Source organism: Rhipicephalus microplus, chromosome 4 (genome assembly GCF_043290135.1).
Source record: "Rhipicephalus microplus isolate Deutch F79 chromosome 4, USDA_Rmic, whole genome shotgun sequence".
Lineage (NCBI taxonomy): Eukaryota > Metazoa > Arthropoda > Arachnida > Ixodida > Ixodidae > Rhipicephalus > Rhipicephalus microplus.
Genome location: NC_134703.1, coordinates 228,213,206 through 228,235,617, shown reverse-complemented (window position 1 = coordinate 228,235,617; position 22,412 = coordinate 228,213,206). Strand labels below are relative to the sequence as shown.

Below are 22,412 nucleotides of genomic sequence, written 5' to 3'. Positions count from 1 at the left end.
GAAACCTTGAGATTTCCATGAAAATAATAATTTTTCTTCACAGATATAGCAGTTTATCGCTCAATGTACATCATTTATAGCAGTTCATCATTCAAATTCAAAATAATCCTCAACACTGAGACATCAATATGCCACACAGAGAAAAAAAATGACGTCAAAAAATGAAAGCTTCAAAAGGAGACTTTACTCTCACTGGAAAATGCTCAGCAATAGATATATCAATGCTATGCTTGATAATGAATGCCACTCCACCACCACGAGAACTGTGATCACATCGACAAAGTTGGTAGTTAGGTAGAACTGAAACCTCGATATAACGAGTACGAATCTAACAAAATACTGGTTATAACAAACTAAACAAAAAAGAGTCTTGCAATAGATATACTGTTAGGAATATACCATTAAAACAAATTTTTGAATATAATGAACTTATTTTTGTCTAAGGTGCAACTTTGTTATAATGAGCTTTGAGTGTATGTCTATCGCCAATGGCTCAGACTATGCTCGAACAAATCAGTTCTTTTTCCTCTAAAATCTAAGCTGTGTCTTCTCTGCATGGCCTCTCACAGCAAATGTATCAAATGTACTCAAATATATTTCTGCAGATATAGAACAGTCGCATGTGCAGTAGTCTGCCACCGTCAGTGTCCGTAAGCACTATCATGCAAAATAAGAAAAAATCCAAGGAAATAAAAACACCAAGGACACAGTGGTATTCCCACGTGGGTCTTCTGCGTACCAGCCCAGTATTCTACCACTAAACCATGAGGCCAGTGCTTGAAACTCCATTGCAAAGTGGCCTTAGACAGGCTTGATGTCGAGAGAAGGATTGTGTTAATATGGGTCATAAAGCATTTTATAACAGCAAAGGAACAATCAGGTGTCGGACAATGCAAATTGCACAACATGTGGGTTGTTGAATGCTCCAAATTATTAAAAAAAACTTGAGGCAATATAATTCTTCATCATTCTCAGCTACAGCACCAAAAAATTGCACAAAATTTCTTACAAGTGTGTAGCGGGTACCACGATTCTTAAAAAAAAATGACAAAAGATGGCATGGTGAATGCCTCCCTACTATAGACAAATTATGATGAATAATAGCATAATGGGTGCAGTGCAAGTGCGCTTGTAGAAGACACCCAAAGAGTGTTTAAAAAGGCTTTGAAAAGCCACTCTTCCAGCTTTTGCTGTGACTGTGTTGTGCATTCCGCGCAGGCCTCGGAGCTTTTTTTCATTTTATTACTCCAAGAAACTAAAGCAATAGTCGAGCCACTGTTTTTCTCGCCACATGCGTGCATGAAAATGCTGTGTATCCGCCATGTCAACTCGTCAATAGCTTATAAATGAAAAGAGTGAGCAAAGTACAATGATCGTTTCATGTTTTGTTTGGAAGATAGAAATCACCCAGAAGTAGGATAGTATACGATAAAAATCACACATGAACAAGGTTTAATACTATCATGCAGATAATTGAAAAGATAAAACCTTTTAGATGAAAGTAAGGCTAAAGTAATTGATAACATTTTTATAATTGCTCATTTATTTTGCTGAGGCTGTATGTGATGTCTTTAATCAGTTACAATTTAAAGAAATTGTAATAGTATTCGGTTACTTGTTTTCAGTTACGTATACCTGTCTGTTTTTGACATTCCCTTAATTATAGTGATAGAATCGAGCATCTTTTCATAATTTGAGTAGGGTATCTTTACATAGAGTTTGAGAGAGAGAGAGATGGTATGAATGAAGGCAGGGCTTTAATCAGTTACAATTTAAAGAAATTGTAATAGCTATCGGTTACTTGTTTTCTGTGACGTATAACTGTCTTATTTTGACAGGCCCTGAGTTATAGTGATAAAATCGAGGATCTTTTCATGATTTGAGTAGGGTGTGTATATTTAAATAGATTTTGAGAGAGAGAGAGATGGTATAAATAAAGGCAGAGAGGTTAACCAGAGAGCAAGTGTCTGGTTTGCTACCCTGCACTGCGGAAGGGGAAATAGAAAAGTACAGAATAGGGAATGAGAGAAAGATAGTGGGACAGAAGCGAAAACAAACACACTAAAACGTCACATACGTTCGGCGAGGCAGGTTGATCGAAGAAACTTCAGGTGGTTTAAATACAGTTTGATTTGCCTTGATTTTTTAAAGATAAAGTTTGGAAATCACAGCAAATACGATGTGATGTCACCTGATGCGGAAGCCTTCAAACTGAGTTTTGGAGTCATTTTACTGTTGTATCTTGCCTACTGCCACTCAGACAACCATTAATCAGGCTTAAAATTATGGTTGATGTACACACGCACATTGCCATTTCCTCCTTTGCTTACTGCACAGTAATAGGAGTTGTCACGGAGACGTGGCTCTTCACAAAAACTTAAAACTTCATTTAGCTACAATGCATACGTATGGTGCCTCTAAGGTGTTACATGCTTGCGCTCAGTTATGGCAGAATCTGGTAATGTGCCAGCTGGGATGCAATGTTTCATACTGTTGAATAAGTTTTCTGCTCATTTCAGAGCACTTAACATTTTGAAACATCAGTGAACTATTCAAAAATATTGAGATTTACAAATAGTCTATACTGAATACAATATATCAGTATTCAATTCGATATGCTAAATCAATGAATATTTCCACATCCTTACAATATATGCTGAGTTGGAATTTTCCTGGTGCATATAAATCTCGATGTTGCTTCACACTTTTTCTAGAGAAGGCGTCTGTGTCATGATCACAAAATATTTTAACAAGGCTTTCATACAAAGCGAAAGTATGTTTCACATATATTCATGTCTGACAAGCATGGTTGTGTAGGTAGGTGATTATTAATAAAATGATCCATATCCTGATTATGATTACTGGTAGGCATGGGTAGGCAAACAAAAGTAGAACTCACTCAGACACACTAAAAAAAGTCCAAATCGCAGCATATCCACGGGGTGAATCATGATGAGTGGGGCGAAGCACTGGAGGGTTTCATTGCTAAACCGTGAACCATCCACAAATATCGCCCACTTCATCATCAAAGACGTGACGAACACTGTATATATTTATACAAAAGATTTCATTATTCGTAACTGGTAGCTATACGTCGCTTCCATTCCCCCTTCATTATATTGGTCATTATATTTATGGTCGGTGAAGTGGTGGATAGGTGATGTGGTGTAGTAGGATGTTTGCAAGGACGAAGTAGTGGGCAGTTTGCAAAGTAAAAGCGGTCACGCACAAGGGATGGACAGACCCGCGCCTTTAGGAGCTTTGCCCCTAAAGCATATCTTGCTCTTTGGGCTCACTCGGACTCAGACTCACCAAAATTTTTCTGAGCTGGACTCAGTCAGACTCGCACACACAAATTTTTTTCACCGGGACTCACTCAGACTCGCGGCTTGATCAGAGTCTGAGTGAGCCCGAGTGAGTCGACTAATGAGCGAGTTTGCCGATTTATGCTGGCAGGGTGGTGAGGGGTTGTAAGGAGTGCACTTACAGTCTCTATAGAGTGACCTGAAAGATCTGGCTTATTGCTCCATGAATGGCCCAGCATGTCCATTGAAATTGAGATAAGAATTCCAGCCTGGGGTTGTGTGTGTCTTGGTGACACATTTGTTAAAACTTAGAAAGGCAGAAATGTATGTTGAGCATTGCTTTGTGGTGTTTTTGATGTTAAATGACTGTGACATTGCATCAACATATTGTGAATGTGTCTGTTTACTTGCATACCTGCTAGAAAAGCCACAAACAAAAAAGTAGGACAGAGAGAAGTTAACAGATGCCCTGTGTTTCTTGTTTTATGTGAGTCACTTCTGTACTTTATTCTCTCACTAAAGCTGTACCATCTTGCGAAGTTATAAGCTTTCTTAAACTATTAGAATGTATGCGGCATCATTGACACAAGATGACAACAGAGCATATGTTAAAGCTCGTGCATGATGGCAGACTGAAGATGACAATCAGTTTACCTTTATCAGGACTAAAAATACTGAAGTTCTGAATATAACTCTCAGAATATTATGTAAGTGCTTCAGTGTAGTCTTGAAAACTTAAAAATGTGGTGCTCCTAAAAACGAACTTCTAACCCTGCCATTTGCAAAATCCTACCTCATTCCCAGCTTTCTGTGCAACCAATAATTATTAATTTACTAGGTGTTTCAAAAAGTGACCAGCCCATTTAAGGTAGCTGCAAGCCTTAGTGGTAACCCTACTATATGCGGGCTTAAATAATTACTGCTGTGTGCTAATCCTGTCAAGAAATTTTGAGCTTGGCCTTTCATAGCCATCTTTTTAAGTCTTGATGACCAGGAATGCAAAGCATCTCTACACCTGATGGCAGACACTTGCCTAATTACTACCCCATCTTTCCAATAAGCTGCCCCTGTAACATGCATGAACATGTACTATCATCTCGGGTAACCATAAGTTTGCTGAAACCAGCTTGCTCTTAGTTCTGGCACAATGTGGTTTCCAGAAATCAATTTCTTGCAAAGGTCAGGCTGCTTCATTGACAAACTGCACATATAATTTTTTACCATTCTTCAATAGTTATTTTCCTTGATTGCTGAAAAAGACGTCATATTGTGAACCCCGAGCTACTACATTTGAAAGAAAGTTTTAAAACATGGATGGTCATCTCATATACTTAGCTTGAGTGCATATTTGCTTAATCATTTTCTATTTGGAGCATATATGCGGTGGCAGCAAGTGTGGAGTACCACTAGAGTCTGTCATAGGTATTTAGCACTTCTTTAGAGATGCCATGCAACAATCTTCAATTAATTTTGCAATAAACTAGCAGTGTATTGCCTTGCAAACTGCTTGTCACAAAATGTTTTTCCAGGGTAAATGGATATGGGCTCGTTACAAAGGCTGAAGTCAGTGGTGATTCTGCCCACCGTATCACTATTAATGAGACAGGAGATGGTGCATGTATAATTAAGGCACACACACGAGGCTAATGACAGTGCTACATTTTCATTTTACACACAAGCGCGCACGCCTATACACGCTCTACGTCAGTACACTGCTGCATGCACTTCGCTGCATAACACGGCTGCGTCGCGGCAATGTTGTCCAATTTTATAAATCAGCAAGACAATGCTCCCAGCAATACAGATTTGTTTTACTTTCTTTTTTTACTTGTATACACCCACCTATACAGACACTATTTAGAAAACCGATTGTCATTATCGGTTACAGCATAATTGTTCGTGGACAATAACGTCGAGCACTGAATGACAGTTCACATCCCGTCGTTTCCACTTTGCGGGTGCCGTATCTTTTTTGCGAACTTACGCAAAGCAAAGCTTCAAGAAAAAATAAAAGTGTTGGTCCAAGTAATTCACCCAAATAACAGTCCAACTGATACCGATCGACCCCCAGACACACAAGCAACAAGCACCACATGTCCACGTAGTGCGTACGCCACAATAGTTCTGCATCAAACAGGTATTCACAAATCGTGTAACACATGGTATTTGATTCACACTCGCACAGCTTGCTATATTTGGCAGAGAACAATTCGAGAGATTTGTTGTTATCTACTGAGCACCGCAGTGAAGCTCTGTTCGCCCATCAGCGCAGGAACTTATAAAAGCGGCAGCAGCTTGAATGTGAATCACTTTTTATTACATTTTCATACACTCTTACGCAACGTAATAACGACCCCACAGGCAGAGGCGGTTCTCGCTATTGAGCTTAGCTCACGGTCCAAACCAACACCCACTACGGAACTAAATCACCATAGCACACCTACTGTACAAGCTTACAATCAAATGTTACAACTACGGTCATAAAGCTCTGCACAAGTTAGTAAGAAACTCCGTGGTAGCCAGTCGTAACCACGCTACCTGAACCACCTAAAAGCCAAGCGTTTCTGCCTCTACCTACTTATACACTTCAAGCCAAGTCAAGTCGGTTTTAGGCGGCTATATAGGGGAACGGAGCGTTCTGCACCTCAAAACGCTCGTGCCTCCAGGGGCAGCAGACATGGCCTTCTAGAACTAGGTAAGTAGCAAAACTGAGCGATGTCGTGCGCCGCTGCTGCTTCCAGAGACAAATGTGGCGCTGCTGTCGCATCCTGATTCACTCCCTGCATGCTCGCTCTTGTCACTCTCGTAACCTCAGTCGGCTGTGCATGTTGCAGTGCGTCGCTAGCTGTGGAGGCTTCTTTCTGCGTGAACAGTTTTGTGCTTCAGTGTGCCCTGTTCTGCTTTGTATGTGTTGTGTGTTTTCATAATGCCACATGTTGCGGTCCCGGCTGTATGGGTGGCTACAGGAAATGAGAGACACCACGACATCTTTTTTTGTGCCCCGCATGTACCTGAACAGCAAAAGGCATGGGATCATGCTATTCCTCGTGCGGATAAGAAAATGCCCAGCACATCACGTGTGTGTGATACACACTTTCATGAGGAGGACATCTTGAAGACTTTCACTATGGTCATCAATACTAAGAAGGTACAAATGGCCAGAGGAAAGTAGGACCTCATCGAAGGATGCGTTCCACGGATATTCACGAAGTCGCCCGCTTACGTTTCAAAATCGGCGTTGAAGGAGCAAAAGCTGCCCGATAAGAGTGAGGTACTTTCCAAAGTATTATCGGCAAAAAAGAACAGACGATATCCGAGCAATGAGCTCGAAGACAGTGAAACAAGTTCCGAGATGCCATTAACGAGTGGCGTGATAACTTCGCTTCAAGACATAGAAAACGTTTGTTTTGTAGTGAAGAGGAATGCCCACTACTGCAGTGACATCAACACGTTGGCGCGAGCTAACGCTGCCTGGTTGCCGCTGCGACGCTGCCCGTATACTCGGCCTGCTCTTGCTGCTTCTGTACGGACGCTGCTACCGCTTTTGACTTTGCATTCACATTATATTCTGGTGGAGAGTGCTGCGGTCTTCCCCAGTCCTGAAACTGCGTAGCCGAAAGCTGCCGTCTGTCATGCCTGAAGACACTGTCTTCACACCCCCACCGGCTTCGCCATGCAGGGGCTGTCCCGGTGCCCAGCTCTTGCGAGAACCCGACATCTTCAGCGGCACCGACGAGAAAGACGTTGAGGATTGGCTGGAATCTTATGAACGAGCCAGTGCTACTAACAAATGGGACGATCCCGCGAAGCTTGGTACCGTGATGTTTTATTTAACGGATGTTGCCAAGCTATGGTACAAAAACCATTAGGCGGATTTCCCCACTTGGACGACCTTCAAAGCCTGCATCGCAGATGTTTTTGGACGCCCTTGTGTGCGCAAACTTCGCGCAGAACAACGTCTATGAAGCCGGTCCCAACAAACTGGTGAGACATTCACCAGCTACATCGAGGACATCCTGAACCTCTACCAGCGTGTCGACCCGACGATGGCGGAAACTGACAAGATACGACATATCATGAAAGGCATTTCCAACGACACCTTTGCTCTCGAAGAACCCTGTCACCGTCTCTGAGCTCATAGAGTTGTGTCAGAGTTTCGACGAGCTCTGACGACAGTGTCTTCTCACGCGACGCCCTAACGTCGCGGATGACACACTCTCAAGCCTAACCACCACCTCTGACCTTGAGTCCCTGTTATTGCAGATCAAGGAGTTTGTTCGTGCTGAAGTCGCTCGTCAGCTATCGCTGCTATCTACAGTCGGCCAACCACAGTCACCTCTTCCAGCAACCATTCACCAGGCCATCCAGGAGCAAGTTTGCGCGGCTCTGCCATCTGCCCGTGACACTTCACCGTTGCCTACCCCTGTTGCCTGTGTCGAGATAAATGCACCTCTAAGCTATGCTGAAGTGGCCGCTCGACCACCTCTTCAGACTTTTACGTCACTGCAATCAGCCGTGCCACCGCGACCTACTCCTCGTTTCGCTCAGCCAAAGTCCCTCCAGAGTAGTGGACAATGGCGTACACTCGACAATCGGCCAATATGCTTTGCCTGTGGCCTATCTGGCCAGATAGCGCGATACTGCCGTCGATGCGGCCCTGTCTACCACCAGAGCTTCGAACATGCCCCCTATGTGCCACCGCGCTCTTCGTTCACAGGCTGTCAGCCTCCTGACCAGATGTTATCGTACCCCGTCCACCGCCCTCCTGTCAACCGCCACTCGCCATCACCGATGCGTCGTCGTCCTTCATCGCCGGAGCGGGAAAACTGATTGCCACAGTTTCAGAGGCAGGAACTGCGTCGCCCGCGAAAAGACCAAGGCCTCTTTCTTCCCCAACGAATGTTCTCAACGTATATGTGGACGACGTCGCTGCACTCGCTCTTGTCGACACTGATGCCGCAGTTTCAGTCAGTGCAAGACTGTGCCGCTTGCTCAAAAAAGTTATGACGCCAATAGCAAGTATATCACTTCGTACAGCCAGCGCAGAGCACGTCACACCAGCCGCTGCCTGTACTGCTCATATCGCGATTGATGGCCTCATCTATGTCGTCGAATTACTAGTTTTGAATTTGTGCTCCCATGACCTCATTTTGGGTTGGGACTTTCTCTCCGCTAATGAGGCCGTCATCGACTGCTCTCGCGCTGAGATGGAATTTAAGTGTTTGGCGACGCTGCGCTAAATTATGCTCTTGAACGGGACAAACTATATGTTGCTGAAGACGCCATCATATTGCCGCACTCTTTCGCCCTTTCCATGGTCTCTTGCAACTCGCTCGCCGAGCCAGGTGCCCTTTTCACGCCATCTGCCCTTTTCGTTTGCTGCAAGTGTTGGCAGCTACCTTATGCCCTTCTAGAACTTCATGACGGCGTCAGAAGACTGCTCATCTCGAACCTCTTGTCATGTCCTGTAACACTACTTTGGGTGAGTGCGTCGGGTGGGTTTACAGTCTCGACCCTTCTGCAATTGTCGACATGTTGACTGGTCCTTCTGCCAAACACGAAGTCGCGGGAGTGACTTGTGCCTCTTCGCCGCAGACTACTAGGCCTGACGTACTGAGCAGCTCCATCGCCGACACGTTAACTATTTCGCAACGAGCTCAGCTTCTACGACTGCTGGAGAAGTTCCGTTCTTCCTTTGACTGCCAGCATACTCCCCTCGGCCGCACATCCGCTGTGTGTCACCGCATCAATACGGGTACCAATGCGCCATTGCGTCAAAGATCCTATCGCGTGTCCGCAGCCGAGCGCCAGGTTATCGATGACCAAGTAGCTGACATGCTCAAGCATGGCGTCATCCAGCTTTCGAGTAGCCCCTGGGCATCTCCAGTCGTTCTCGTTAAGAACAAGGACGGGTCAATTCGCTTCTGTATTGACTACCGTCGTCTTAACAAAATAACTCGAAAGGACAATTGCCCCTAACCAAGAATCGACGATGCCCTTGACTGCCTCCAAGGTGCGGAGTACTTCTCTTCTATTGACCTACGGAGTGGCTACTGGCAAGTCCTTCTGGCACCTGAAGATCAGCCTAAGACGGCCTTTGTCACACCTGATGGCCTTTATGAATTCTGTGTCATGCCTTTTGGTCTTTGCAACGTGCCCGCAACATTCGAGCAGATGATGGACAATCTTTTGCATGGCCTGAAGTGGAAAACGTGCCTGTGTTACTTGGATGACGTAGTTATATTTTCACCAAATTTTCCAACACATCTCCGTAGGCTAGATGAAGTACTGCAGTGCCTAACTGACGCTGGCCTTCAGCTCAACCTGAAGAAATGCCGCTTCGGCGTAAATCAGCTCACCATCCTCGGCCATGTTGTCTCTAAAGACGGTACTGTTCCTGACACCGCCAAGCTTCGGGCAGTTGCAGAGTTCCCTAAACCTGCGTCTCTGAAGGATCTGCACAGCTTTTTTGGCCTCTGCTCCGATTTCCCCTGCTTTATTCGGAATTTCGCGATGATCACCGCCCCCTTGACTGAACTTCTGCGCAGTGACTCGAAAAGTTGCGCCGCCTGTTGACCTCGCCGCCAATCTTGCGTCACTTTGACCCGACTGCTCTGACTGAGGTACACACTGATGCCAGCGGTGTTGGACACGGCGCCGTGCTCGCGCAGCGCAAATCGGGATTCGAGGAGTATGTAGTCGCATACGCAAGCCGTACCGTCACCAAAGTGGAGAAGAGCTATTCTGTGACAGAGGAGTGTCTGGCAATTATATGGGCTCTAGAAAAATTTAGACCGTACCTATATGGTCACCCCTTTGACGTAGTCACCGATCACCATGCACTTTGCTGGTTATCCACATTGAAAGACCCCTCTGGCCGTTTAGCTCGCTGGGCTTTGCGGTTGCAAGAGTTCGACATGCCTGTTTCTACAGGTCTGGCCGACGTGACACTGATGCCAACGCCCTATCACGTTCACCTGTGTCCTCCGAAAGCTCTGCGTGTCTATCAGCCGTGGACAAAATGGTTGCGTTCCCAGAAAACTGAGACATGGCGTCTGAGCAACGTAAGGATGACTGGATCAGCACCCTTCTGCGATTCCTTTCAGACCCGTCGACTTCTACATCTTCTCGAACGTTGTGCTGTCAAGCGGCTCTCTTTGAGGTCCGCAATGGCCTTCTTTATCGCAGGAATTACAAGTCCTACGGCTGAAAGTGGCCACTCATCATACCTCGCCATTTTCGTGCTGCAATATGTTCAGCTTTCCACACTGACCCTCAGTGCACACATGCGGGCGTATTCAAAACATACGCTCGGCTTTCCTCCCGGTTTTATTGACCAGGCATGTACACCTTTGTGCGCAAATACATTCAGTCATGCCCTCAGTGCCAATGAAGCAAAGTTCTCCCTCATCACGCCTCTGGTCCGATCCAGCCAATCTCTTGCCCAGCCAGGCCTTTCGACCGCGTTGGAATCGATCTGTATGGGCCTCTACCATTCACGGCTTCCGGAAACCGTTGAATCGTTGTCGCTGTCGACTACTTGACGCGATACGCGGAAACAGCCGCTTTGCCTACGGCCACAGCACGCGACGTATCATCTTTTCTCCTGCGGAACTTCATTCTCAGTCACGGCGCACCACGTGAACTTCTCAGCGACAGAGGACGTATATTCCTCTCTGAAGTCGTCAACGCACTCCTTGCCAAATGCCGTATCATTCACCGGACTACCACCGCCTATCATCTGCAGACAAATGGATTGACGGAAAGATTCAACCGTACCCTAGGGGACATGCTAAGTATGTTGCCTCAGACCACTCTGATTGGGACCTCATTCTGCCTTTTGTGACGTACACATACAACACTGCTGCTCCACAGCGACTACGAGCTTTTCGCCGTTTTCCTGTTATATGGCCGAGACCCTTCCATCACACTAGATACCATTCTACCCTACCACCCCGATTACTCTGAGTCTACGCCTATCTCTGAAGCTGCCCGCCACGCCGAGGAATGCCGTAGGCTCGCCCAGTCGTTTACAACCATTGACCAATGGAGAAAAAAATCTCGACGTGACGATAACCAGCCATACCCTAACTTTGTTCCGGACACTCTTGTGTGGCTTTGGGTTCCTGCTGTCCCTACAGGCCTTTCCTCGAAGCTTGTTTCAAAATACAAAGGACCCTACCGCATTGTCTCGCAGACTTCACCTGTTAACTACATCATCGAACTTGTTACGCCATTCACAGACCAGCTCTTTCGGGGTCGTAAAATGTTTCACGAACAGCGGTTGAAACCTTATTACGATCGGCTCGTACTCTGTTCTCCGTGAGTCGCCAGGATGGCTCCTTTTCCGACGGGGGACAATATGCAGTGAAGAGGAATGCCCACTACTGCAGCGACATCGACACGTTGGCACGAGCTAAAGCTGCCTGATTGCTGCTGCGGCGCTGCCCGTATACTCGGCCTGCTCTTGCTGCTTCTGTACCGACGCTGCTACCGCTTTTGACCTTGCATTTACATTATAGTTTGCACGCTGGTGGAAAGTTGTTGAGAATAGCGAGGCAAGACGTCTTGTAGCGTTTCTAGTGCTAAAAGAAGAAAAAAAAGCATCATTTATGGAGAAATTCGTAGCCGTCGCAGAAGACATGACGGTCACCATTAGCAGCCGTCACCATCGCTTAGCCAAGTCGCCCGGCAATGCAGATACCATCACTCGATCGGCTGAACTTCTGGAGGACATAGAAAAGTTGACAGTGTGTTCGTGTTGTCCCAATGGGTAAGCAGGGAGCCTCGTGAGTAATGACTACGAAGTGCTCACCGATACCCGAGAGCGCAGTCCCTGCTCGAAGCTTTGGCTTCAGCTGTGTTAACAGGTTTCATTCGAGGAACTCAAGAAGAAGCAGAGGGAAGACATGCTTAAGAAAAGTGCCACATGTGCAGCTTTTCCACGGCCTAAGTTCCTAAGAATGTGACTGAAATGAAAAAAAAAAAAAAACAACTGACTACAGAACCAGACAAAAGCCGCGAGATTGCACCAGATAGTTGTAATATATTTTAAGGCACGAAAAGAACATTCACAAGAGAGGATACAAGACATTGTAATTGAGTTTTTTGCACCTGAAAATTGCGGACGTACACCAACTAGCAACTAACGGACAGACTCATATGTTATGCTATCAAGCATCGTTTATCCTGGGCAGTTGAGGAAGCTATTATTATACTGTATTTGCCCTACAACGCTAGATATTATGCACTATTAAGTTGTGTAGCAGCACAACAAGAAATCCCAATAATAAACTGTTGGCAAAGCTCTTTCAGAACGGCCGCCGCGGCATTTTGCCACGATGACTGCGCGTATTCGTCTGCTAGCGGAAGCTTGTTGTGCCGCCAGCGAGCGCCACCAAACCGGAAGTTGTCTCGGCGCCGTGTGACAGGTCGTCTGACGTGGGGAGTTTTGCAACTTACCTAGTTCAAGAAATGTTGGTTTCGTAGTCGCTCCTACGTGCGCGCGCGCTCCATGACTGCATTGATGCCGTAGCTCCGGTTTATTAAAGTCGTTTTCGCCTTATCGCCACCTTGTCTATGTTGCCGAGCCCTCACATTTGGCGCAGTCGTTGAAGAATCATGCGGCGGAAGCCCAAGCCACTCGTTTATTTTGTGTGAGTTGGTGGTTGGTACCAGCGGCCCACATCTCTGCCATTTGCCTGCGTATAGCCTTATTCAAGCTTGCCCGCCCGTCAATCGACCGCAACGTCGCTAACTAACTAGAATGAGACCACTGTAAAAGACCTCCACGGGTGCACAGCGGACTTCATACGCCCTGAACCTTCGTGCCATAACCTGGAGAAAACTGGCTCGAAGGAAGACATGATCGAACGCTTGCTTCATGACATCGCCCGGAACTATCAACTGTCTGGTGGGCCCGACTCGACACGACAGTTGTTTTAAGTAGGCAAGTGCTGAGTGACCTACTGCAGCAGTTTTTGACATCACAACAGCCGACGTTCACAGTTCAAGGCATTACGTTGCCCGACCTTTCGCCCTCGCTGCCAAACTTTAGTGGTGACGATAGCATTTCAGCTCACCAGTGGCTTGAAGAACTCGAGCGTACTCGAGGCTTAGCGTCATGGACACCATCTACTCTCCTAGCCGTAGCACTTGGTAAGCTCTGTGGCATTGCTGCAGATTGGAAAAGCGTGGCAGGAAACCAGTTGGACACGTGGGAGAATTTCAAAGCTGCGTTTGAGAACCAGTTTGGAGACAAACTTACGCTTTTGCTGCAGCAGCACATAGTCACCAGACGCGTCCAGTCACCCAGTGAGAGCCTCGTTGACTACTCTTTGGCGAAATTGCGCGTAATTTCAAGATGTCCGGTCCAATTAACAGATCCTCAGCGTATGAAATATGCCTTACAGGGTGTGCGCGACGCACATTTGGCAACGACTATCGCTGCACAATGACCACCAACTGTGAGCGCCTTTCTTGCCATCGCCACCCAACTCGACTGAACAATAGAGCATGCCTCTGCTTTTCCACGTCAGCCGCCCATCACAGCCGGAACATCAACGTTACGAGTGCCTCCCTTGCCAGTGCTGCAGAATAATTCTAGAAATGACAGAGCGTCTTCACAAGTCGATCCCCCTGCTTCATCAGCGCCACATTGAATTTTGTCATTAGCCCTGGATCAACAAGAGACTCGTTATCTTGCAATTAGTTCCCGAAATGGCACCCCTGCTTATCGCCCCGGGGAGGATATAAGCAAGGCGATATGTTGCAACTGTTGCCAACCGGGCCATCTTGCATCAAAGTGCCCCCGTTCCGGAACCAGTGCCCTGCTACCCAGACAGAAAACAAGTTTTCCCTCCCTGGCGTGCCTTTAACCTTCAGAACCACTTGAAGGATCTCTTGTACAGTGTGCTGTGATTCAAGCAGACGTTCCACTTATCGGCACTGTAGATGCATTTACGGACAGTGGTTCAAAGGAGACCTTAATATCGCTAGACGTGATTGGATCTGCCAACTTGCTACCGTGGACCAAACCTCCCATATCTGTTGTGGGTGGCGGTACCGTCATGCCAGCTCGTACATTTTGTACTCGTATCGCTGTGTGGCCTATTTCGGCAATACCTAAAGTTCTCGTTCTGGCTAGAAACCCCTTGCCTTTAATCCTTGGAGAGGACTGGTTTGAGGCTGCCTGCGTTGAGCTCCTTGTCCGACCGCCTCGTCCAACAAAAATCCACCATCCTGATACGGGTATTATCATGCGATGCCTGGAAAAGGTACTACCACGAATGTCCAATGCTGCTGTGCTGCTCATTAGCTCTATGAATTTTTTTACACAGACGACGTCTTCTACACTCTGTTCCCCGTTTTCGCCGTTGCCACACAAACCCCAGCCCACATGATTATTTCTCTCATCAAATGAAGGATTACCTAATGTGATGCTAGATGAACCAAACGCAGTGCACTTAACTCGAATTATGCCACGTTGGAATCGCCATGGCCACAGCTAAGTGATGCCCACGTAAGTCCCCAGTTACAACAAGAAGAAACTGCAGTTCAACACATATTGCACCAGCATGTAGACGTCCCTGAAACTGATGACAATGATTTGGGGCTTTACAAAGATACTGACCACTCCACTGCATTTTTGCTAGATATTATATACATACGTCACCAGTAAGGAAGATGACGATTTCATTCAAAGCCAATGTCAAGCGCTTCATGCTAAGGACTCAAGCATCAATACGGGAAGGCTGGACCCAGAATATTGTCAGAGAGTTAGCCAGCCACTGCAAGCCAATGAATTGAAAACGGAGACACAAAAAAAAGACAATGAAAGCATGCACTCAGCCGTACTAAAACCTGCCAGTTTTCTGGATGAGCCCCGAAGGCATTTCAGCTGTAAGATTGAGGCTCTCGGAGATAAGGGACCAGCTGGTGGTGAGCGCGAGGCCAAGAAACAAGCAACCAAGCAAGCTGATAAGCCAACCCAGAGTAAGCGACCCAAGCCGAGTCTCAGGAGGCCTAGCTGCTGCGCGCTACATGAAAGAGGAAAAGACATAACAAGAGGCAGCTGCCTTCTGCCGTCACAGCTGTGAGGAAGAAGCTCAGAAGAAGCAGAAATGTCACTGGGCTCTGGACAAGAAAGGAAAGATCAAAGTCAGAGGTGCCCATATTTTTGATAAATACGCAGCTGAAACAGTGCGAGAAGAGGCAGCAGACCAGCGCAAAATGTGGGATTCATGCACAGAGCAAGTAGAACAACGTCAGATAAAGCGCCAGCAGAAACTTCGGGACAACATTAAGGCCCGCAGAAAGACCAAGCCTCAGACAAAGATGAAGACTTTCAAGAAGGAGGACCATATCGTTCCAAGATTCTGAGATGATATTGGTGTTTTGGTTGCTGCTAGACTATGAGACATGAAAAAAAAAAACCGGGGTGGCGTGTGATTTCAAAATCCCATCGACCATTTAAAAAAAAGAGAGGGGGGAGTCAGATGTGAGACCTCACGTAATCTGGAAGCCCTGTGATCCATGTTGATAAATCGGGATGTGGTTTCATAGTCGTTCCTAGGCGCGCGCGTGGTACATGACTGCATTGATGCCGCAGCTCCGATTTATTAAAGTCGTTTTCTTCTTATCGCCACCTTATTTACGTTGCCGAGTCCTCACAAGGGGGGGGAGGGAGATAAATCCAGTTTTCTTCATAAAGTGTAATGGCTAGGTGGTGTTAGCCGTCGCCCGATCTAAAAAATACAGCCATATTAATCCATCCATCCATACATCGGCGACAGGACCGCGGCCAATGTGCCAGGTATATTACAGTCATGGAGGAAGGAAAGGTAAAGAGAGGGCATGCCCAGCCGGCGCAGGGCGTAAAAAATGTGGCGGAAATGACATCATGGCGGCCATATTCACTAGGCACAATGGCGGTGTTGCTATGGTTACGTGTTGCGCAGTGGAGCTGGTCTAGCAGTGAGCGGCGGCGGCTGGCGGCGGAATGTGTGCCTCCACAGGTCTCGTGCTGAGCCGTGGCGGACAATATCTGTGCTCTGCGCCGCGTTATTGGTTACGCAGGGTTCTCCTGGCAGTTACATTACTCTTAGCAGCGCCAGAGTCTTTCAATGCTTTTCTGGTCACGAAACTTCGCCCGAAGGTTGATATAGGGACAAAATCTGTCGCTAGAGGTGCCATCCGTCGTATGGGGGCCACAAGCCGCCGCCACTGCTGGGCTTGTATGCGCACTGCGGCCGACGTTTCGACGCGATTATGTGCGTGCTGTTCTTCCTGTTACCTTTTTTTAAACGTCTCTGAACGCATCAATGCCACCAGATAAATAAGTCGAAACGGGATCCAGTGTCGACGACGAATGAGAGCTGTTTACTTTGGAACGCACGCGTAGTTTACTTGGAAGTGCGGGCCCACCTTATAAACAGCAGCGCATCAAAAGTGTTCTCACACCGCGCGATAACGCATTGTGTCAATAATTGTCTCATAGCCCAATTATATGCACACTTACGATGCCTCGAAGCGCTACTTGCGAGCTATAGCTCGCAAGTGTTGAAAGACGATGCTTATGATCCATGATCTTGATGCGAGCAGCTACTGCTTGATCTGCTCGACAACATGTTTGTATTTGCGCCCGGCCAAAGGGCGATTATGTTTATGCGGTAGGTGAGCTGTATATTCTGGTAGGGCCGCTAATAGGGGGAGGAAGGAGAACGAAATGAAACACGACTTGGTAGTACAGGAGCAATCACATTGCTTTATATCCGGCTCGCCTCTCGCGCGCTACTACCCAAGTATTCAAATGAACTGAATGGTTGAGCCAGAAGTTTTATTCCAGACCTTTCAAGTGAGTTTACACCCAAATGCGCAGTTGTGTTGGACACACGTTTGTGAGCGCCGATCGCTTTTTTGACGCGGGGACTTTCGATACCGAGGGCTTTCGCGACCGCTCTAAACGTGCCCAACATTTGATCGATCACTTCTTTCCACGCAGTTTACACGGGACATCCGCCGCTTGACGTTTCCTTGTGTTTACTGTTTAGGGCATTATTATTTACCGGCCGGCAACCCATGATTTCTCCGGAAACGGAAGTACAGCAGCCTAATCTGAAAGTTCCTTTTGATGCCAGTGCTAGCCGCTTGGCCGCCTCTGCCACTACCGAGGTACCTCATCACACATTTGTTTTTATTTCTTGGGTGGGAGGGGGGGGGGAAGGGCAGTTATGATTTAAGGCATGCAATAAATCTTAAATTTGGTGCTAATGATACGCCGCCTAGTAGTCAGGTGTGTACTTATGAATGGGAGAATAACATATGGTGCAAGTAATGGGGAGAAAGTTGGAAAACATTTATTTACACAAAATACACTAAGAACAACACTTTGGAGAAGAAAAGCACTAGAAACTATTGCAGCTGTTCTGAGCAATGTTACACAATCTGTGACTCTACTGTACAATGTGTATTTCGTTTCATTAACAGCTGCACTCTGCCTTAGCTCACTGCCTAAAATAAACTGTATTTGAATATACACTATTTACACTATATGCAGATAAATATGAATAGTACGAAAATATTACAGTGTAATGTATACAAGATATACAACACTATATACAAATGGGAAGGCGTGCGCACATACACAGCCATTATGCTTAACACTGTGGCTTCCACCCACCACTTGCAGGGCATGAACTGCGCACAGCTGCCCGCGAGGCTTTGTTTTTTTCTCGAGTGAAGAAATGTAATCTACATCTCAAAAAAATGTGTACAACCTCAGCTGTTGTCCCTAAAAAGTGCAACAGACAACCTACACTTGCTGACGCTGTGCGGCTGTCGAGCAAAATGCCCTCAACAATCCTCGCGTACACGTCACCGCATGCAATGTTTTGCACCGTGTACGTCTCTACATGTTCTTCAACAATTTTCAGGAGAGCAAGAAGACGGCTGCTAGGTACTTTCAAATAGCCCCTCGATTCTTGGAAAAATTCTTGGAACGGCGTTCGTGCGAAGCCTCGGTCTCTCTCGCTGAAGCGACACGACCACCCCGTTCACGATGTGCTCGTCGGTTCTCACAACGTCGCTGGCATCAAAATGCTTTTCGCACACCCGAACGTTTTTACTTTCGAAGCTGAAACCACCAGCTTCCAACCGCGGTATAGCTCGCTTCCATTTCTCTCGGAGTTCGGCGCTACTTGGGAAACAGAAGAGCGACGCCTTTTCTTTGTTGCTTCGGTATCCGGAGCTGCAACCCGTCACACAGCACGTCTTAGGCATTGTTCATTCGAATTTTCATGCCGTCCACCTTGAGCACGGTGCACTGGCACATGAAGTTCGCGTTTCGCTGATGCAGAAACCGCGAGCTGCCACCACACAACGCCTTCGGGATGCCGCCGCGGCCAGTGCGCCCCGCCGGGCGCAGCGGGCGATGGCCCCCCTAGGACGGCTTGCGCCGCGTAGCGGCCGCTCTTGGCACCATATCAAGTTCTCCCATAGAGTGACGGAGAAGTTTCGTGACCAGAACGGTATTAAGGGACTGTGGCAGCGCTTACAAATCCCTTTGTCCATCACGGGGTTTCAACAGTGCGTAGAACAAGTGCATATCCATGTGTCGTGCGGCGGATGAAGCAGTTAGTGTTCAGCGAAATTGCGTTGGGCACCATGACGAAGCTGAATGACGACGAACGCCTTGCAGGTCAGTGACGGTTGAGCAGTGCTCTTGCTTGTGACAACGGACGACGCTGTTGAGCCCAGCAAGACGCCGTGAGGACCATGTGCCCATACGTAGTTTCGTGTTGTGACAGTACAGTAACAACTTGCATGTGCGTAATAAAACACCTCTTCTGTTCCGCTTGGTACACTCTCCACCAGCATTGCATGTAACCTCAACGTAACAGCAACCGCGTTCAACTGTCACTAGCACCGTGCTCAATGTCACCACGGTCGCAGAATGCTGACGCCGGTGAGTTTCACGCGGAACAAGGACACAGTGGCAGGACGCTGCATCGGTCGCGTGGCGGAATGCAACCGTAGAAGGCGCACGACCGATCGTGTTGTCTTTACAGTTGCCGAATTAATGACCTGAAAGCACTCGCCGTTGTCAGTGCATCCTAGCACGCGTTCTCTCGTAGTTGCTTCGTTGTCGGCGAGCTGTTACTCCCTGTTATTACTCGGACGAAGCGATTTCGCTGAAGGTGTCCCGCTGGCTCCGAGTGATGAGCCCAGTTCCATCAGTTTCGGATAGTCACGACACACGCGCAGCGCAGCCCACATGCTTTCCGAGCCGAAGAGAGAGTCGCGCCTTCTGCTTCGCATTCATATGTAAACAAGAGAGGAGAATTTGCCTAGTCAATATGGCCAACTTCTGGCTTCATCGCGGCTTCACAACGAGTGACGTCAAGGCCTCTCCTTACCTTTCCTTCCTCCGTGATTACAGTAGATTGGTTACTGGTTTCACTATGGAAACTTTTGCCGCACCGAACACTGCTCATCAAGGGCAATCAAATGTGGCTTGAAATAATACGTACCTGCGTGACTTTCATCCGCGTTTCGCACGGTGCCTGGCACTCGCTGCAGTTGGTGGTGAAGCCGAGCACGTCGTCGCGCAGACCATCGTCGTTCGATTCGGACAGGATGCCGAGGGAGAGGTCCTGCTCGGCTGTGCGCTCGTATCGGCGCACCTTCATAGACGGGTCTGCGCCTGGGGCTTGGGGGTTCTCCACAAAACTGTTGCCCGACGGATCGTCTAAGACGAGACGGAACGGCTTTTCCAGCTCCTGCAACTTTTTAAGCGCGGACACGAATTCCGTAAGCTTGTCACGACTCTCGGGGTAGTCGGTATTTTCCAGTCCTCGAACTACTCGCTGCAGCACTCCTTCCACGGTGGTGATGCAACCTTCCTGCGTCCTTGCGGGTATCTCGAGTTCAATTTCAGGAAGTGTGACCACGGCGTCTCTAGTTTTCACAACCTGGCGATTCAAGTCTTCTTTTACGCGCACAAGCAGCTCGAAGCGGATGCCCGTCGGCTGAACGCTCGCTGCCGGCTGTAGCTCGCTGTTCTGCCAACCGCAGTGCTCGCAGTGGAAAGACATCACCACAACTTCCCTGTAGAACGGAATTTTGGTGAGCAGCAATCGTGTGATGCCGTTCTTCCGGCACTGCAGGCACAAGCTCTCCAGCTCCGTTACCTGCGGATCATCACCAGAAAGGATAGGAAATAGGTCTTCCATGCTTACAGGCGATATGTTTATGTCCTACGTTTCTATTACGTTAATTACACCTCGAAGTGGATGCGCTGCAGCTGCGGAGGACTTTAACTAGAGTATACTAGAAGTGTTGAGTGGCGTGACCGCGCCTCGCCGCCTGATACCCCACGTTGCCCGCATCGGCGGCGCTGTAGTCGAATAGTGCGCTAGCCACCGCCCGATCTAAAGGGTACAGCCATATCCATCCATCCATCTATCCATCCTGGTAGTATCCATAGTAGAGGTAGAGTGCCTAGAATATTCTCCTAGTGTCATGAATAGGCGCCTTCCCCATCGGCGACTGGGAAATTGATTTGGATTCAGCGTTAGGGGGCGCTACTTGCAACTGGCGCGTCAGTTTGCGTGCCGGCCGGGCCGTTCAACGTTGTGCCGGGTGGCGACTTGTCTGTGTGGTGAAGCGTGTTCTCGCTACGTTTCGAATATGTGCCGTGAATTCTCGTGCAGCGATTGTGCGTGACTATGCCTGAAAAAAAAGGAAGAACGTGCTTTGTGCCTTTGTGCAAAGGCGGGTACAAGTCTTTCAAGGAGAAGGTGTCTCTGTTCAGGGCTCCGGCAGACCCTGTTCGTCTTCAAGAATGGGCGCGAAACATCAAAAGAGGTGACAAAGTTCTAGACGAAACTTGTGTAGTGTGTTCTCGTCATTTTGATGATCGCTACATCCAAAGAACTTTCAAGCATGTCATCAACGGCGAGGACGTCGAATTCGACCGTCAACGACCATCGCTAACGCCGGACGCCGTTCCTACCGTTTTCCCGGATGGCCCCGCTTACCTGACTAAACCAGTGCCTCGAAAAAGAAAAGAAAGGAATATTGCTGACTGCACAGCTCCGCCTGCTAAGCGTAAAGCGCCGAATGAACCCACGACTTCCCAGGCCTGTGACGATGCTGCCGCTGGCGAGGAAAGAGCACAGGCGCCGCACCCGTTTCACAGCATAACGCCGCCGTCGGCATTTTGCAGCAAAATTTGCTTGCCCAGTAACCCAGAAGCATTGTGCTTCGCATGGCACTACAATACAGTGCCGGGTGACGTGTGCGTGTTGAAACACGTAGTGTTTTCGTCAAGCAAGGAAGTAGGTGCTGCAGATGGGTACCTTTGCAGTACTTACTGCCGCGGCATAAATGTGGAAGAGCACTATGTCAGCACCGAAACTGACGCACTCGCTTCGCTGAAAAGGGCCGACGATCTGCTTCTTTGTTGCGGCTGCGAAATTGAGCCTGCCGCTGGCACTAAGTGCGTCCGTTTCGGAAGCGGATGTTTTTCGCCCAAGTGCTTGGTTACTACGCAGGATGGGAAAGCTTGCTTGAGGTGCAAGTACCTGAGGAGACTGATTCAATTATTCAATGACAGTGCGCCAGTGGTTTCGTCTGGCGCACTGTCATTGCTTTGGCATTATTTATTTTTCTGATTACTTCGAGGCGTGAAGGGCCAATCGAAGAGATAATGACCCTTGTACGTGGGTGCGTCCAGGCCTGCCACCGAGTGCAGGGAAAGTAAGTGTCCATAATACATTGTATATATAAAAAGTTGCGAGAAGAGGGTTTGTACAGTGCCTGCGATTCTGCACATGACAACAAAGTCGCGACAGCAGCCTACGGGAGGAAATGGTGGTCGAGGATGAGGAGAGAAATATGTGATTTTTTTTTTGTGTTGAACAACCGTACCGCTGGGAGCCCCCGGTGGGCCACCCCTTAATTACCGCAATTTAAAAAGTAGCATTGGTAACGCACGAGCGGCCAATCTATGAAGAGGCGGCACGGCAGGAGGACACAAAATCTCAGCAAGACAGAGAACTCGCATACATTTCGTTCAAATTCACACGCTTTATTTACAGCCTGCAT

The 22,412-nt window shown here is 47.8% G+C and overlaps 1 protein-coding gene across 1 annotated transcript in view; it reads right to left on the bottom strand.

The window, feature by feature from the left end:
* The window catches only part of Zpr1 (zinc finger protein Zpr1), an 82,168-nt gene extending 61,482 nt beyond the window's left edge, over positions 1 to 20,686 (bottom strand). The window contains exon 1 of the mRNA XM_037423580.2: positions 19,835 to 20,686. Within this exon, the coding sequence (XP_037279477.1) occupies positions 19,835 to 20,536 (702 nt within the window). The 5' untranslated portion in view covers positions 20,537 to 20,686. The remainder of the gene's footprint in view (positions 1 to 19,834) is intronic.
* Between the last annotated feature and the right edge of the window lie 1,726 nt (positions 20,687 to 22,412).